The following is an 18,684-nucleotide window of genomic DNA, read 5'->3' on the forward strand; positions in this document are numbered from 1 at the left end:
GGAAAAGGGAAACATTGTACCCATCTTTAAAAAGGGTAGAAAGGAGGACCTGGGAACTATCAACCTGCCAGCCTCACCTCTGTGCCAGGGAAGATCATGTAAAATAACCTCCTAGATCCTATGCTAAGGCACATGGAGGACAGGGAGGTGATTCAGGGACAGTCAGCATGTCTTCTCCAAGGGCAAGTTCTGCCTAACCAACCTAGTGGCCTTTGACAATGGAGTGACGACATCAGTGGACAAGGGAAGGGTTACAGATGTCATCTATCTGGACTTCGGTAAAGCCTTTTACACAGTCCCACACAACAGCCTTTTCTCTAAACTAGTAAGAGATATATTCGATGGCTGGACTGTTAGGTGGACAAGGAATTGCTTGGACAGTTGCATCCAGAAGGTCAATGGCTCAAGGGACATCAGTGCCAAGTGGTGTTCCTCAAGGGTCTGTACTGGACCAGTGTTTTTTAGTATCTTCATTAATGACTTAGATGAAGGGATCAAGTGCACCCTCAGCAATTTGCAGATGACACCTAGCTGAGTGGTGTGGTTGACACACCTGAAGAATGAGATACTATCCAGAGGGACCTGGACAAGCTTAAGAAGTGGGCTGACGGGAATTTCATGTTTTAGCAAGACCAAGGGCAAGGTGCAGCACCTGGATCAGGGCAGCTCCTGGTGTCAATACAGGGTGGGGGATGAACAGATTGAGAGCAGCCTTGTCAAGAAGGATTTGGGGGTGCTGGTGGATTAGAGGCTAGACATGAGCCACCCATTCTTTATTGTGAGAGTGGTGAGGCACTGAAACAGGTTGCCCAGAGAAGTTGTGGATGCCCCATCCCTGGAAGCGCTTGACATCAGGCTGGATAGAGCTCTGAGCAGCCTGGTCTATTGGAAGGTGTGCCTGCCCATAGCAGGGTAGGTTGGAACTAGACAATCTTTAAGGTCCCTTCCGACCCAAACCATTCTATGATTCTATGATGAATCAGTCTGGCTGCTCGCTTCTAGATTACCTTCACATCCTCCAAACACATTCTTAATGTAAACTGCGTAAGACAAGGCACTACATGTATCACTTTTTAGCCACAGACAGCCCTTATTTTAATGTTGACCTCTCAGTTACATAGATGAGAATTAAAAAAAAGAAAAATCATGTATACTTTTCCCAGATTATTCTTCATTCAAAAGATTGTTATAATACAAATCTTTACAAATTTTAAACTAATTTAAACATTTTTCTCTATATAATATTTGTTATGACCATTTATGAAATCAATTTTGATCTAGTTGTAGAAAATCCCTAAGCAAAAGAATGTTTTATTGACTATGCAAGAATTGTAAAGAATAAACATGTGATGGAAACATATTAACAGAGAGAGATTCAAAAGCATCTGTTAATTTTTTTTTAAAATAGTCAGAAAACATAACAAAGATGCTTCCCATTTTAAGACATAGAAACCCCAAACCTTCTCTATTTCAAATGTAAGAATGTAAGCAAATCCTGCATTAAGCAGTCAAGATCCATGAGTTGCAGGCAACTGCATAATGTAATCCTCTCTATCTGTTAAGGTCTATTAGAAAACAAATGAGATTAGTTGCTTCTGCTGGGAGGATGATCTAGAAGCTGAGTTGATACTTAGGAATCTCCTGATGTTCAGCTTGGCTACACTTTTACATTTTATTTTGTGTCAATAATATCCTGTAACTTGTATAGCTCATTTACTGTTTTGAGGTTTACCCTCCAAGGTAAGCTTTGCCATTCCCTGTCAGCTTTTTCTTTGCAAGGGAACAAGTCAAGGTATTTCAGAAGTCTTCTGTATAAAAGGCTACTCACTATCCTGATAATCCTTCACAGCCCTTCCCCATACTTGCTTCTGTTCTTAAATATAAGAGCCAAGAATGGTGGACAAAATATGAAAGGCTAACAGTATTCTGTATAACAGCAATATTTATGTATCTTTACCAGAAATATCTTGCTCAATGCATCTTAAAAAATCACACTTGCTTCCCCTCTAATTCAAACACATTAGTTTTTCTTAGTTTATCTTGCAAATAGTTAATAATATAACACTCCTGTTCTGTGATTTCCAACTGAAAAACTCCCAGGTGACAACAGTTGGTACTATTAGTGCCTATGGTCTTAATCTTACATTTTATACTGGGAAGTCTAGTCTTATCCTATTTCTAATATGTCAGTCCTGACAATCATCCAACTGCATCCCATGAACATACTCCTACTTTTTGTGCAAACATCTTCTACAAAAATAATTTAAAAGGTTTATTCTAAAAGTGGAAGAACCATACTTAATCTTCCTCCTAGTTTGACTTTTAATACTGCTGGTTATTTTTCTTCTCCTTTCCCACCCTGCATTTCTTGTACAAATCCCCATCTCCTTCAGTTTAATGAAAACATTATCCTTATCTAATGCTATAAAATGCTTAACTGAATCCCACAAATATAAGATTTACTTTACTCTCTTTACCTAAAAAAATGAGTTGACACATAACATGCAAGGTTAACACATTAGTCAGACACAATCTACCTTTAGTATACACAGTAACTGCATGTTGAGTTTTATACTTTTTTACTTTATTTATGCTTTCTTTTAAACTTTGTTCTGAGTCTGGGAATTTTTCATGGTTAATGATGATCTCCTTTTCTATATTTTTTCTTCTTTTCCTGTGCTAGAGGCTATGTAGTTCCTTCAAGCAGTATGAGTAACTTAATAAAAAAACAACTACTCATGTTTTTACAATCACAGTATCGAAACATTCCCCAAGTGAAAAACAAGAGGGAGGAGGATTCAGTTTAACATAACATTATCTAATGTGAGATCTTCCCAGCAGAATTTGTGATGACAAGACAATAATATTGCCACATCACAGTTTCTCTGAATTCCAGGTTGCTCAATACAGACATTTGACTGAAATAAATATTTCAATATTTACTCTCTGCATTTACCACTGCCTTGCTCACCATTTGTTGCAAATATATACAACAGCAAGTAAAAAACAGTTGCTTATCAGAAGTATTTACAAGAAACCAACAGAAAGCTACATACCTTCTAAGTTAAGGACTTGAGCAGTCATGGATTAAGCTAACAACTAAGAAAGCAAACACATTGAGCCATCTATGTAGCACCTAGTTATAGAGAGATGCTTCCATGAACAGTAAGTTCAGATCTCTGCTTCCACTTTTATTGCTCTCTCTCCTTCAATCTAAACCCTTGAAGTTTAGATGAAGCACTTGTCAAAGTGCCAGAAGATGCTCAAAACCAGCCCAAACACCTTTTCTTTTAAAAACAAAGAGAAACTGGTGCAAGAGATATGCGAGGAAAAAAGAAAAAGGCTAAGAATATGTAAAAGGGAAGAACCCAGGGAAAAAAGGACCATGAGAAGAACCTTCCAAAGTACTGTACATTGAAGACTAAGGTACAAAAACAAGTGAAAAACAATAATCAAGATCAAGAAGAGAGCACAGAACAAAACATTATGTGCCTCTGAAGAAGTATTTTTACCTATCAACTGAATAACTGAGTAATGAAAATGCTCAACAAAACTTCAACTTATTCTTGACTGCAAAAATAGCATAAATAATACAAGAACATAGCAAGAATACTTCCTCCAGAGTTTAAGGTATTGGAAAATGTCACCTGACTGAACAATACTGAAATGGAGATGGGGGCTGGGGGGAGGAAATAAATACAAGGATAAAGAAATGTTCTTTTCCATCACACAAAAACAAGTACTATTAGAATTAAGGGGAAAACATCATGAAGCTGTGATGTACACTGTATACTTGGAGGTTAAAGCAGACATCCAGAAGACAAATATCTCAAACTCTTATCTACTTCGGCTCATAAAATTTCCCATGAACTGTATTACTCACTAATCTTTACAAGCATGCAGAGTGGTTACTGAGAATGCCATCCAAATATCCATTACAGTAAAAGAACATAAACAATGCTGCATATCTGACTACAGTATCATTTTCTTTTTACATAAGAAACTCATGTCTAAAAAAAAAAATCATATCACTTGCCAGACTAGACACTAAGCAAATGAAATAAACTACCTCATTCATTTAGTTATATCACATATTTATACCAGTAATACAATACTAATAAAAATGTTACTAACAAAATAATCTTAGGCCTAGAACTTTATAGGAATTAAATAACCTAAAATTCTACAGAGGAACAAGGCCCAAGAGAAAGCTCACAGAGTGATTCTCACCATCCAAATTAACTTAAATTCAAACACTGGGCTACATTCTTTTCCAGCTTGGAGGAATGTAAACATACAGGCATTAAATTGCATTATAATAAGTAAAAAATTTACCCTATCCCTTTAGACTTGGCAATTAAGGGACTGAAAGACAGAATAAACTGAAAGATCACACTTCATTCTGATTTAAGTCACCTCTCAGCAGCTGAGTGCAGTTAACTGAGGATGGACACTCTCCTACCTCGCTAGTTATCAGCTCTGCAACCTCTAAAAATGTACTAGCATGGTCATCTAAAGCTTCTATCCAGAAATCTTTCCATCTGTGCCATCAGACTTGCAAAGAAAAGAAATGTGAGATAAAGAGACCTTGGTCAATTGGAAAGCGAGAGCATTTTATGTTGCCTGCACATCACATCAGGATGCTGACAAAAACATGGATGGCCTTACAAAGGAAACTTTATCTACACCTGGAATGGGAAGGAAAGGTGTCTGTAAATCAACCATAGAGAAGTCTGGAAGGGACAAAAAGACACCAAAAATGATAAGTGGTGAAGTCCTTCAATGCTCTGATTCCTTTCTACTTAAAAGCATAAAAGGAGCAGAAATCCTAGGGAAGCTCACTCATGGACAGCAGACATAATACTCTTTCAAACTTTAATGGGCAAAATGAATTTACACCAATGCCTGACAAATAAATAGGAATTCATTGCTAACGAAATGAGACTGCAGTAGTACTGGTCACCAATGCCTAGTGACTTGCTTCAGTTGGTCCAGTGAATATAATTTAGTACAGAAAAAATGTTAGGTTGTTAGATCAATACACTAAAATACAAGTGTAATTAGCAAGTTGCAGACTTGGTAAAACATAGGCAATGCAAGGAAATAGTTATAAGATGGGGTGGAATTGTATTCTAGAAAGCAGAGACTCAGGAAAAACCTTGAAGGACAGAGATACCAAGGACTGTTAAAATAGAATCATAGAATCATTTAGGTTGGAAAAGACCTCTAAGAACATTGACTCCATTAACCTAATGCTGCCTCGTCCATCACTAAACAAACCATGTCCTTAAGTGCCACATCTCCATATCTTTTTAATACCTCCAGGAGTGGTGATTCGACCACTTCCCTGGCAGCCTGTTCCATTGCTTGGCAATCCTTTTGGTAAAGTAATTTTTCTTAATATGCAAAATGGTTATTATGACCTTTGGTCTAGCAAACAAGGTCAGCATAGAGATTATCTTTACTGAAGGGAACCAAGGCTCAGCTGCTGATGTTCACCTCCTTAAGAATTCTCATTTCTGTTTCACTGACACTAATATCAGACCTGAATCTCAATCAGTAATGTGAATGACTCCACATTCTCCTTTTTTGTCATGGAACACAACATCAAAGCTAAGAGAGTGTTCAGTTGGTTTTGTCCAGAGATGATTTCACTTTCAATCACAACACTGATGGATTCAGTCCCATTTCAGCAAAACATATCATAGAATCATAGAATGCCAAGGGGTTGGAATGGACCTGAAATATCATCTAGTCCCAACCGCCCCGACATGGGCAGGGGCACCTCCCTCTAGACTAGGTTGTTCAAGGCTTTATCCAACCTGGCTTTGAACACTGCCAGGGTTGAGGCATCCACAGCCTCCCTGGGCAACATGTTCCTGTGTCTTACCATCCTTACAGTAAAGAATTTCTCCTTAGTATCAAATCTAAATTTCCCCTCTTTCAATTTATACCCATTATTCCTTGTCCTATCCCTACAGCTCCTAACAGAGTCTCTCTCTGGCTTCCCTGTAGGCATATCATCCAAACAAATTACAATGCCAAAACACCTGATGACTCCCTGTAAAGCTATCCTTTCTGTGACAATAATAACCAACTTAAACTGGCATTCTTCCTTAAAATATCCTATAAAGACAAGCAGATCTTGAGAAGATCCTGGGAACTGGCATTTCAGAAGAGATGTTAACTGTACTTTCTTTCACAGAATACAGGCATCCGCCAAAATCACTATTACAGACAAGAAATGAAGAGAAACTATAACACAGTGATTGCTGGTGAAAACGTCTGCATTCAGACTCCATATATACTGTTATAAAAGAATCTTGAAAACCCTTCTTGAGGATATTTAATACTTACTCAATCTGTAGCAGAACTTTCAGTTCAAGAGAGACAAAGACCTTGTAAGGAAAGAGTACAATTCCAGTCAGATCTAACTGAGTTATAAGCTGTTAAAAATCAGCCACTAACCTTTCTGCTTACTTCCCTCAGGAAAATTACGGCAGCCTCTCTAAGTAACAGTTGAGCTCTAACAACAGTTCACCTCTGTCATTACCAAAAAAAGCGAATGTATTATTGGTAACCAATGTTCAGGTTCTGGACACAGCAGAAAGGCTGTAACAAGAAAGGAGGCCACATCAGCTTGTTTCCATTGAACTCACCATCTCACAGGCGTCTCAACTGAAATATCTGTAGTTCAGCAGAAGTACAGGGAAAAGATAAGGGTGAATAAAAAGCTAACTGTGTGGAAAGAACAAAATACACCCAAATTATTCCTGTTCCTAGAGGAGCATTCTGAATCAGTGCTTATTTTTATACACACCAACAACAGTAGTCTTCTGTCCCTGACCTCAGAGTAAAGCTGAATCTTTTAAAGGCAGGCCTAGAGAAAGAACATCCAGTGAATTGCAAAGCCACCAGACTGAAGAGATTCACAAGGTGCTGCAGCAGGCCATTGGCTCTGAAGATCTTTGGATCACTGGGTTCACAGAAAGTGTCACAAGTGGAAGAGCAGAGTCGAAAGACAGTCATTACAAAACCAAAGACAAGGATTGTGTTATAGCTCTTTATGCTTTCAGCCTATGTGAGACCATGAAAAGTCATGCCTGAAACTTGGAGAGACACATCTAGAGCCAGATGTACTTTCTCCAGAGCACAGAAAGATCTGAGGAAGTTGAAAACCTAAAGAAACTGACTGCTGAAGGAAGCTTCAGGAGAAACAGTCAAAACACAAGCCAAGGACCACAAAAGGCAAGGGCTGCTCTCTTAGCAGACAGAGCAAGATAGCAAGTGGTCTGGGAAGGTCACCATATCCTCAAGGAAAATTAATAAAAATATTGATTAAGAATGAAGCATTAGGGCTTAGGAGTCCCTCTATAAAGAGGGCAAAGAGATCACTGACAAAACTACTTATTCTTGAGTGAAAACTGTTTAGAATGCTGCAATAGTGTAAAATGTCATGCCTTATGTATCACATTTTAGGCATGAAGAGTGATGAAGCATTTAGATGCTCTGGAGTTAAGGTTGAAAAGATTTTAGTGATATGTGGTAAGTACATTGACTTGGAGAATGAAGATCCTGTACTGGGAATACTACTTTGCTGTCTATTCTGTCAGCTTGATTTTTAGCCTACATAACATTATTTTAACAGCTGTCAATGTAACGGTGTAAATACACTTAAGAGTATGTATTTTATTGATCCCTGATAGGTTAAATGTACCCATTAATGCAGTGGATGGTAGTGACAGGATGGATTTGTCAGAAGGATTATACACACACTGTGCCAGGACACATCACCCAGCACCATTTTGTGAGCACTGTGGAAATTCATGATACAGTGGGAGGGGACTGCAGAAAAATCACTTTTGGACAGAATTTCATGGAATCCATAGATTCCATAGCAGAATTTCTGATACTCTATATATTTCTATGCTTTAAAACACTGCAGAAATTAAACATTAGCTGTCAAAAATTTTATTGCAGGAATAAAGATCCTCTGTCATTTTTATTTTTTTAAGCCCACCATACTAATCACTATTGTTTAAACTGATAGCTACTGGCAATGGCAAAGCTCATCACCTGCAAGCTCCCTTGCCACTGTTCTTTTGGGAAAACTATCTTAAGACAAACAGATGTTTCTGCTGTTTTAAACCAACAGGAAATGGACTGACTTTCTCCCTTTTCCTTTCCTAGAAACAAATACTAGCAAAGAAAAATCCTAGCACAGCTGTACTCAACACTTTCCTTATAACAATATGTCTGTGTGGGAGGCAGGCAACGAGTGGGAACAAACAGGCCAGGGGAAGTGAAACGTAGCATGCAGAAGATGAACACAAAGAATTCATTGAAAAGTCTGTGAGTGGGTTATTACACCATAATGTCGATACACTACCAGGGTAATAAAAGGATGATGGATGAGACTTTGCTTTAAGATACGATCTGAATCTCAACTGGTAGTGTACAAAACTGAATCAATTATCAGCTGCTAATCTCAGTCCCTTCCAAGTGAATAGATGTTCAAATCATCGGAAAGCCTCATTAGTATGGGCAGAAGGCAGGTTTGGTGGCCAGGTTGCAGCCTTATCTTTAAGGAAATGTCTTTAGGTCAAGCCTGAGGAATGAATTAATAGGATGAACTGCAGAATTCATGCTGTCCTTGTGTGAATAAACCAAAGACTTCAATTTTCACTGCTGGCAAACTGGAAACTTTTACTTGCACTAGATTCACATTAAAAAAGTAAAACTGCTAGTGAAGTTATTGCATTACAGCCCCAATAATTAGAGGATAAAATGATGAGATAAAAGCTTGCAGAAAACCTCATTTTAATTGATTTATGCTGGAATTATGGCATTTTAAAGTCATTAAAAGCTCCAGAATAGAAAAAGGCAACTTGTTTTTGAAAGAGTGATTCTGCTGAGAAATTCTTGCACAAATTCATGCTGCCATCTAATGGTTTAAATCAGCCATTTCCAGCTGAACAATTAAATTACTAATCTGAACAATCACTTGCATTACACTTTGGACTACTCTTTATTTCCTTAAGCTTTAATTCTTTGAAATCTGTATGTGTTGTTCAGAATGAAACAACAGTGTATTTAAGGAGATATAACCTATTCTAACCAAACTCTTATTTCCAAGTAGTTTTTAATATTTCTTCTGAGGTGTTTTTTTTTTGTCCAGATGGTTGGAAGGAAGGCAAGTAATGCAAAAAGGAGTTCTTGCAAAGTCAGTCAGAAAACAGCTTTTTCATCACAACATAAAATGCAAATTTTAAGGACAAAATATTGCAATACTGACTTAAATTGTAGGCAAAGCACCTCTGACTCTGGCCTTTTTAGGGGAGGAATGTTGTACCCTATGGCTGATGTCTGAAGCCAACAACTATAGTAAAATAATTTAAGTGCTAACCCACACTGCTCCTGACCAAGGGGTTTATTCCCCTGTAGCAAATTCAACACAACAGACTCCAGAACTGAGGATCCACTTCACTTGGGGAGCAAGAGCACTGGTGGCTTTTTGTGGCAAAATACAACTTTATTCAATCAAAAGCATTTCAGTACTTGCATGCCTACATCTCCTGAGAACTGCTGTTACCCACAGAAGTCCTTAAAGAGTTTGTTCTTTTGATACTTTTGTCTCCCTTTCTATTGAGGGAGAAATTTTTATATTTTTCCAGTCCTTCCTCTCTGATAGTCACATGACTCCCACTACAGCAGTCATAAAATTATTCTATGTCAACATTCTTAGGATTATTTATCAAAGTAGGATTCAGCTCTAGATTCAGATGCCTAAATTTACATAGTTAATGTCTAGAAACTAAGCTGCTATTAGAGTGAAGCTCTGGAGAGACCCATATTAAATGTAGGCAACTTAGTTTAAGGCATGGCAAATAACATTCTAGACCAGTGATTGCTCTGATAGTTCTCCCACTGGTCATAATGGGAGACTGAGTTATTAATGTACTGGCAGAGATTAATTGAGAGGTATCAGAGCTTGGATCTGAGTCCCACCAGCACTGTAAAGAACTGCATCCAGCTGCCTAAAGACAAGCACAGAGCACCATTTGAGATGCATTTGTGTACCTAAGACACAAGATGTCACATGATGTGACACAGGACTGATCCATGAAAAGCACAAGTTTCCCACAAATAGCTGAAGTCCTGGTGGATTACATGAAATGGTATGATGACTGAACATTGCTTTTAGGGATTCCTTCAACTGGCTAAACTTAGCTATGCCGGGCCATTTGAAATGCTCTAGGGTATCTTGTCTGACCTTCAGCAGCCACCCTAGTAAAGGTTTCCTCTAGGTCTTCTGCGAAATCCACTGGTCCCATGTGGATATCTCAAACACCCTACAAGGTCTCAAGTGGCACTAGAGTCCTATGTTTAGGCAACAGTGTCCTCATATCTACCACAGTATATATGCTTGGGAAAAAAAGTTGCTTTATATACAACTGTGCATAAAATCCTCCTCTGTTGCAGTAAGCCTCCACAGAAAGCCTCAATAACTGGAATTCAGCAACAGATAATAAACTAATCACGTGCCTAGAGTCATGCAAAGACTCCTCAGAGTAACTTGAACTTAACCTTTTCCAGACTACAGGCCAATCTAATAAGTACTAGATCAAAGTGTTTCAGATCCAACAACCCTTTACATTATGCACTGGACTATTTGTGCTTTACAAGATGAGACTCTCCATGCAGAGAGGGGTCTTCTGCTAGAAAGCAAACGGGTGCTCAGGCAGAACAGAAGAACATCTAAAGGCCAGGAGAATTTCAGACTTTGTAGTTGGCCAAAGACCAGCCCTCAAACTTTCTTTTACTATCCCTCATTTTTAAAGCACTTGTTCAGTATGGAGGCACTGCTCCATGCGGCTGATATACATAATTTCAGGAGCAACTAAGTCTAAGCAAACAGTTCCATGCAGCAACTGAGTACCCAGCAGGGGAGCTACCTACCCAGCGGATAGGAACCACATGCCCAGGCAGGGTGATGTCCTGTGCTTTGGGGGCAGGCAGCATAGCTCTGTGGCTCCAGAAGATGCAAGAATATGCTGCAGCTTTATTTTTCTGAGTTTGATCTTGCAAACAGCACTGTAAAGAAGCATTCACTAATAGCAAAGAAAAATGTGCTCAGAATGACAGGGCTGTGAAAAAAAGAGAAAAGGAGCAATGGTCTGTCTACTCTCCCCCATGTACTAAGGAGAAAGGTGTCAGTCTTCTCCTTAGTATGTAGTATACAACAAAGATGCAGGACGAAGCAACCATATACAAGATGAAGGCTCAGTGCAGCAGAAACTGTCCAAGTGCACAGAAGCTGTAGTTTATCCTAGGGACACCACCACTTTGCGTGACATGCTTACAGAACTATCACACCATCCAAATTCCTCAAAACCAAGCAAGAAACTGCTTTAATTGCTTTATTTCCGTTCTTTAGCTTGTCATTGTTTTGTACTTTCTTTGTTCCTATACTTCACAAGTGGTTTTAATTTTGAAAGCTTTTTTTTTTAATAAGGGTTTTTCAAGCTCTCTAGATTGTGGTGAGACACATTTTAAGGAATTTTATGTAATAAGCAAATAACTTCTGAATTCTCCCAAAACACAAGGGTTGAGTTTTATGATCTCTTTAACAGTACTTTCCATTCTAAAACATCAAAAGCTGTTGTTCAGTTTCTAGTGGTTTTATTTCTTGGCTGAAAACACATAGTTTAGGTAAGTCTGTAAGTTATAATTTGTTTTGTCACTTAACAGACATTCTATAATTGAAAATACTGCAGGACAATTAAACTGCAGGAATGACTCTCTTCAATTCTAATTGAAGGAAAAACTAAGTTACAGTAAAACAAAGCAACACTGAATGGTGACATGGCAAGCTAGACGATCCTGTAGTCAGAATCAATTCCTTATTTTACTGTTTAATTGCTTTAATTTAAACAACCATGTTTCTAACTTTTTTTATATTATCTAAGCCAACTGCAGCTCAGAGAGGCGAGGGAGTAGGGGTTCTAGCATTGGCTACAGATATGAGAGTATGCACATGTTTTGTTCTCAGCTCTGCCAATATTTCTCAAGCCTGACCTGCCATTTCAAGGCTTGGCCTCTGCTGAGTAGCGTGCCAGTTCTACCGGACTGAGCCAAATGGTGTGCTGACAAACACGCAAGCTAAATCAGTTAGCAAGCCATCCTTGAAAGCATCAGCACCTCCTTTCCCAGAGTCAGTTTTGTAAAGCTCTTAGATAAAATAAGCCATACAAAATGCAACTGTCACCATTTTTAGCTTTTCTGTAATGTATGGTGTTTGAAATGAAAGGTCTTCACATGCCTTTGTTGCAAAATTGCCTGGAATGCCAACTTGTTAGGCTTTAAATTGGTAGTATATAACTGGTAAATTTTGAGTGCCAAAACCATATTTTCCTCTATTATAAACTCTGTTAGGAATATAGAAACCTCTTTGTTAAATGAGAAGTTGTCTAACATGGCTGGGTTTGAGGTTCACAGCTTTTTTAAAAGCTCTGCCTTATTAGAGGCCATCAAACTTCCTCCTACCAAACTTGCATGGATTTTTCTTCAATAAAGAAATCCAGCGAGGACTCCTAAACTGTCTCATCAGAGTGAGATAAAAGTTTGATGTTCTTATCTACACTGTGAAATGAACGGCAGCGTACAAATATCTGAACTACCAGAGACCTAGGCTGATAACTTCACACGATTCAGTCCAGCATCACACACACAGACTGTGTTGAGATGCAGTGTAATGCCAGTGGCCCAATGCTGTTAACAAGTTAGCAAGTACTGCATTCACTAACTTGAGTGACGAGTCAGGTTCAAACATCCACACCTCATCCAGTTCCAAGCTGGATTGTATTTTACCTACTTAGCTGCCCCTAAGAGGGGAGCAAACTTGCCCTGCACTTCCTAACTTAGCACAGGAAGAGACTTAGAAGGCTATAACCTTACCTTGTGTTACACGCTGCCTTAGCTGCCTTACTTCCTGACAGGCTAAGTCCAGCCTTCCACTTGCAGCTCTGTAACCCTTCACCTAAGTGGTCTGGCCAGCATTTTCCAAATATTTCCTAGCTGTACTTTTCCTCTGCTGTTCTCTCCATGCTGTTATTCTCAAGGCCCTTCTCCTGCAAATACTAATATGTCAACAGGTTGTACTATACTGCAGTGTAGCCCTTCTCTCATCTGCCCTTTTCCTATCCCTTGGCAGTAGCCTTTGGTGTACAATACAGAGCCCAATAACGTGTGCACAAAGCTCAATAAGCAGCTAGAGTTCAACACCTGCCCTGATGCAGCACTACCAGCACTGTAAGCAGGAACAAGCAACAGGTTGTCTGAGCATGTCCCGATGAAAACCACAGAACTGCTATGGGGAAAGAACATTGGAAAGAACATCCAGAGAAGGATGCTCATTTGGGAGATATCACCATTTGCCTTCCAAGCTGGCCACCAGGAAAACTTTCTTCTTTAGCTTTTTAGTTTCTCACTCGTTTCCTTTCCTTTTTCCATGAAAGTTACTTTCAGCGTCAGTATCAATTTACCCCACCAGCTGCAGGCATTGCAAATGGATCTTTGCACCTTATTATTAAACCTGTTTGAACACCCTCTGTGTAACACACTGCCCATATAAATATGTTCTACTGCATGCATCCTTCTCATGCCCAAATCAACCTAAGCTGCCCTTAACTTCCAAACACACGTGCCCCCTGCTCTGGCGAGGGCACAAGCTCACGTATGACGAGGTGAGGAGGTGTCTAAGTACATTTGTAAGTAAACTTCTTTTTTTCTTCTTCCCTCTGAAAACAGATTAATTTCTGAGCAGCTCAGCTCCTAGTCTAGGAGCCATAAAATTTTCAGGGACACAAAGGCTGGGTACAAATGAAGGAGGAGGAATCACTGCCACTTCGACATAAATTATCTTAGCCTGACATGGAATCTAGATGTCAGCTTTGCATACAAATAGCAGCTCTTAGATCACATTTCCATGAGATACTGAAAAGGATCTATTGTGCCACCTGAAACACTAGATGTAACTGGTCTAAAGATATGCCCTGGGATGAACGTAATACTTTTATTTTTTTCCTCAGGCCATTCGTCTTGCCAGAATTGAAGTTCCCTAATGCAGTCTCCTAGTCTTAACTGTATCTTCACCTATTTGAAAAGAACTTTTTTTTTTAAACAGAGATCAGTAAAGAGAATTTAGACACAGTATAAAAGACAAAGCTTCCAACTTCCTTAACATATTTTTCATTTGTTTTAATAACACATAATAATCTACAGTCAGAAACCGATGAAAATGAAAAGTATTTCTTACATCATGTTGCCTACATTAATTTTCAATTCTTTTTTTTTTTAACAGTCTATATGGTCTGCATTTACTTGGGAACTCCAACAACACTTCTATTCTACTACCCAACTTCCAAAAATCAGCAAACTACTCCTAAACACAACATAGCAGTAGAAGATAATAGATGCAACACATTATACCACAGGACCATAATACAGTGCTACAGCTGTGCTTCATATTGGGACTCTGCTCAATATTGTAACTGATCCAGAATCTGTCTCCAGACTTCCCGCTGGTGAGGGTCAGTAGGAGATGCACAGCAATGCTGACTGGGAGAGATGCAGGTTCCTGCCCATGGAGGAGCCGGTGGCACTCATGCAGCCAGCCTGAGCCACATGGGCTGCACCGTGCTGCAGGTCAGTGCCCAGCGTGGATCATAGGACAGGGCTGTGCTGCACAAATCCCTCAGCCACATGACACACTTGCTGCAAGAGGGGGAGCTGCCCGCAGGTATCATCTGCATGGCCTTGCCTTTATCTAACAGCACAGCAAGAAGTTCTCACGTGACCATCATTCCTGACTATAGCAATGACAGAGTTGTCTCCTTGTAAGAAAACCCTGTAAGAGTGCAAATGAGCAAGAAGGGGAGAATCTGCTGTGGCTGAGGTCTGCGACTCACACTGTACATGGGGCATGGTCCTGTTTGATGCTACACTGCTCAGAGCTCCCAACATCTGAAGAGGAAGGAAATTATCTGCACTATTCTCTTCCTACACTGGCAGCTCTAATAAATAGCATTTCAAATGATGCCTTACAGAGCCGAAGGGCCTTTCTTACTGAAGTCATAATGGGCCAGCACCTCCCAAAGCAAAACAAGGTGAAGAACAATTATTTATTTCCAACACAGGATAGTCCCCAAACAGTACTATACAGCATCATTCTTCTCTTTCCTCTTTCCTCTGGTACTCGTGTGTGAGCTGCTGGATGGACAGGAGGTACATGTCTATGCAGACAGACAGGTATGCCCACTTTTGTACTACTTAGTTTGAGTTATTTATCAAATTACTAGCCACAGCATCATCAGCCATCCTGCATATGCAACTGCACTCAAATAATCACAATGAAGCAGGCAAGCACAGATTCCGACCTTCTGTCCCACCCTGCCTGTTCCTTTTGCAATCAGAAAAATCAAATGCCCTTAGCTACCTAATGTGCCCAGAAAAACAGTGTATGTATCATTTTACCCTAACATGGAATAGTGGCTCTCATGAAAGAAAGCTCCCAAAGAAGCAAACTTATAGATGGAACTAGACATACTAATAATTTCCTATGAAAAGAAATAAAATATTAAAAGTTAGCAGCTGTTGAGTGTTTTGAGGTTCTGCTTCCACAAATATCTTTCTGTAACTAAGTTCAGATTCCAGAATTTCCCATTTTATATCTTTTACTAGCTTGCATTTTTTCCAGTCTAACCTTTTTATCTGTTAGTCAAACTAATCTCACTATAAAAGCAATTCAAATAAATGTAGGATTTCTAAATATTAAGAAAACTCATTTCAAGCACCATAATTAGATTTTTAAACCATGACGTATGTAAGCAGAGACTCAGGTCAGCAGTGATTAGAAATATAACACAAGTAATACAAGAATCAGGTATTGATCTGTAAAGTAATGAAAGAATTTTCTTCCAGGTTATTTCTGGGTTGTTTTTTTCTTCTTCTACAGTTCTAGGTATTCCTGCTATTAAAAAACCCAAACAAACAAAAGAGCCAAACAACAACAACAAGAAAAACCCCAATCCGGAATGAAATGTTAAAATGCTACACCTAAAGGTATCATGATTTAAAAATACAGAGAAAAGTAAAACAGAATTAAGGTAACTGAAATATTTTCCTTAGATGAATCTGAAATAATGCTTTTTCATTTTAAACTCCTAATTTTTTAAACATTGCTGTAAATTCAGTTTCTAATAAAAGAGAAATTTTGAAGTTTAACTTCTTCAGAGTTCATTACATAATTCTTTTTGATAACTATGAGATGCAAAAACATGAACAGAAAATCCATTAAGCAAAGCTTTATAAGAAAGGCAACATTTTTCACTGATAAAAATGCTATTAGAACTTCCTGACCTGTCTTGTTTTGTTTTTTTCTTATTTTACAGACCACACTTGGTCTTACTTTTGAAGCTCCAAAAGACCTGATCTAATAAAACTCCTCTGTGGAAAAACAAGGAAAAACGTGAAAAAACCCTCTAGCTCCAAGAAAGAAGTTCTTGGGACTGCAAATTAATATGGCTCTAGATATAGGTTTCTAAACTGTGAAATAGAGGATTTTTCCTAACTAAATACTGAGGATTAAGAAACTGAGATAGTTGACCAGGAAGAATGGTCAATAAAGAAGAAATCTGAGAATGGTTTCAAGCCAAATCTTCAAAATGCAGCCCTGGTAATTGTATATCCAAATTCTAATCAGATTCTAATCACATGACAAAACCTCTCTCCCTCCTCATGCTCTTCCTCCTCACTGCCATGGCTGCAGAATGTAACTCCTGTATGCACACTGAAAAAGCAAAAGTAGTGGTTTTACATGCCTTTACTCCTAGTGACATGCTTAGGGCACCTGTCTGCTTTAAGGAGGTAATTATTCACGTTTCTAAATAAGACTGCAGAAACTGCCCTTTAGCAAAAATCTTTTTCCTATTTTACCCTGAAATAAACTAGGAAGCTCATGAAAAATATTTTAAAAAAACAAAAAAAAAGGAAATCAAATAACAGAAAAAGCACAAACCTCTGATTGTACATGCCCCGGAAATTGTAATTTGCTCTGTAATTGGGAATAGGCTTTGGATCTAACGGCCTGTAGATGGCAGGCTCTCCCCTCTTCATCGCCAGACCATTCAGCTCCACAGTCGGAGTTATACTGCCTGCAAAAAACAAATGATGTGAGGCACTTACACCAGAAACACTGCAAAACACACAAGCAGGACTGAGATAATCAGCAAAGAGAGAGCTATGTGACCTTTTTTTAAAAACACTTAAATTAAGAAAAGAAGCAACTAAGAAGACATTTCAGCTTCTCTAAAAGACAGGAATATAGATGCCAACTCAATCACAAGGAATGACAACATTTAAATATTTATCTCACTGCTTTCTCTTGGCAGTTTCAGTGGGTTAATTTTCACATATGAATGAGAAAGTTATGTGACAATCAAACTGGATATTCAACTTTCCCAGTACTTATAATACATTATGACATTTTCTGAAAAAACTCCAAACACTATAAAGACACTTTTATCAATAATGTCTCTTTCTGCTGACTACCACTAAATAAAACCACAAATAGAGCAAAGAAGCACTGAAACAAGAATGAAGTAACAGGAATTACTGCAGACATTCAGGAATCTTACAAGTTGGAAAAAAATGATTTGCAAGACTTGAAAACTTAATACTAACTTAAAAACTATCTAATAGGCATGATCTAACAGACTGAAAAGACAGCTACTGGAAATCAGGGCAACTACAGCCATCTACTGGTAGAATACAAAAAGAGAAAGCAGCCAGCACTTGCCTACTTGCATAGTCTCCAAAATGCCAAATAACAAGCCACATTCTGATTTATTTTTTTTTCAAATGTTCAGCTAACATTTTCTCAAAATATTTTCCTAAGGGGTTCAAAAGAACAGCTGTGATTAATTTTCCAGTCTGCCGTTGAGGTTTTCTATGCCAAATGATGAAAGGGTTTATGCAATACTTACGCAAAAACTTCTCTCATCAACAATTTTTATATTTTCCAGAGCAAGAAATAACTATGAATTCAACTTGATAATAAAAATGAAAAATGTCATTTTGATGAGAAGATACCTGTGCATATACAATGCACCTTTCTTGGAGCAAAATACCAGTGTTAAGTGATATTATTTTAGTGAATTCTTTTAAAGCCTATTTCTCTTGTTATCAGACTTTCCCTTTAAGAATATGCTTAAAGCCAAAAATCTCTAGAAGCTGAGTAATACTCTGCAATGTCAAAAATTAAACCTAGGACCCCTTTTTACAGAGGTCTGAGCCTACTGCTTTCTAAACAGCCAAAGCGACAGTGACTGCGAAGGACACAGGGCAAAACCAGTGTCCTGGTTCTGGAGAAGCAAAATACTGATCTCCAAAGGAGCAGGAGAATACTAGCACACCCCTCTCAAACAAACCTTAATGGCTAATGCTCAGGATAATACTCACAAGTTCTAAGGGAAACTTATTCCTGGGTTTTTTCCAACATACAGAAGATTAACTGCAAAATTACTCCATTTTAAGAAAGTGGCTGAAGAATACTTTTTTAAAAGGGGGGAGTGGCAGAGGGAAATAAAAAGGGAAGAGAGAAAAGGAGAAAAGTGGGGGGGAAAG

The 18,684-nt window shown here is 38.5% G+C and overlaps 1 protein-coding gene across 1 annotated transcript in view; it reads right to left on the reverse strand.

Annotated features, from left to right (window-relative positions):
- LOC103809867 (double-stranded RNA-binding protein Staufen homolog 2-like) overlaps positions 1 to 18,684 on the reverse strand; it is a gene marked incomplete at its 3' end in the record, with an annotated part of 37,964 nt that overhangs the window by 11,860 nt on the left and 7,420 nt on the right. Inside the window, exon 4 of the mRNA XM_009082772.1 lies at positions 17,078 to 17,213. Within this exon, the coding sequence (XP_009081020.1) occupies positions 17,078 to 17,213 (136 nt within the window). The remainder of the gene's footprint in view (positions 1 to 17,077; positions 17,214 to 18,684) is intronic.

This window comes from Acanthisitta chloris, unplaced genomic scaffold (genome assembly GCF_000695815.1).
Source record: "Acanthisitta chloris isolate BGI_N310 unplaced genomic scaffold, ASM69581v1 scaffold14050, whole genome shotgun sequence".
Classification (NCBI taxonomy): domain Eukaryota; kingdom Metazoa; phylum Chordata; class Aves; order Passeriformes; family Acanthisittidae; genus Acanthisitta; species Acanthisitta chloris.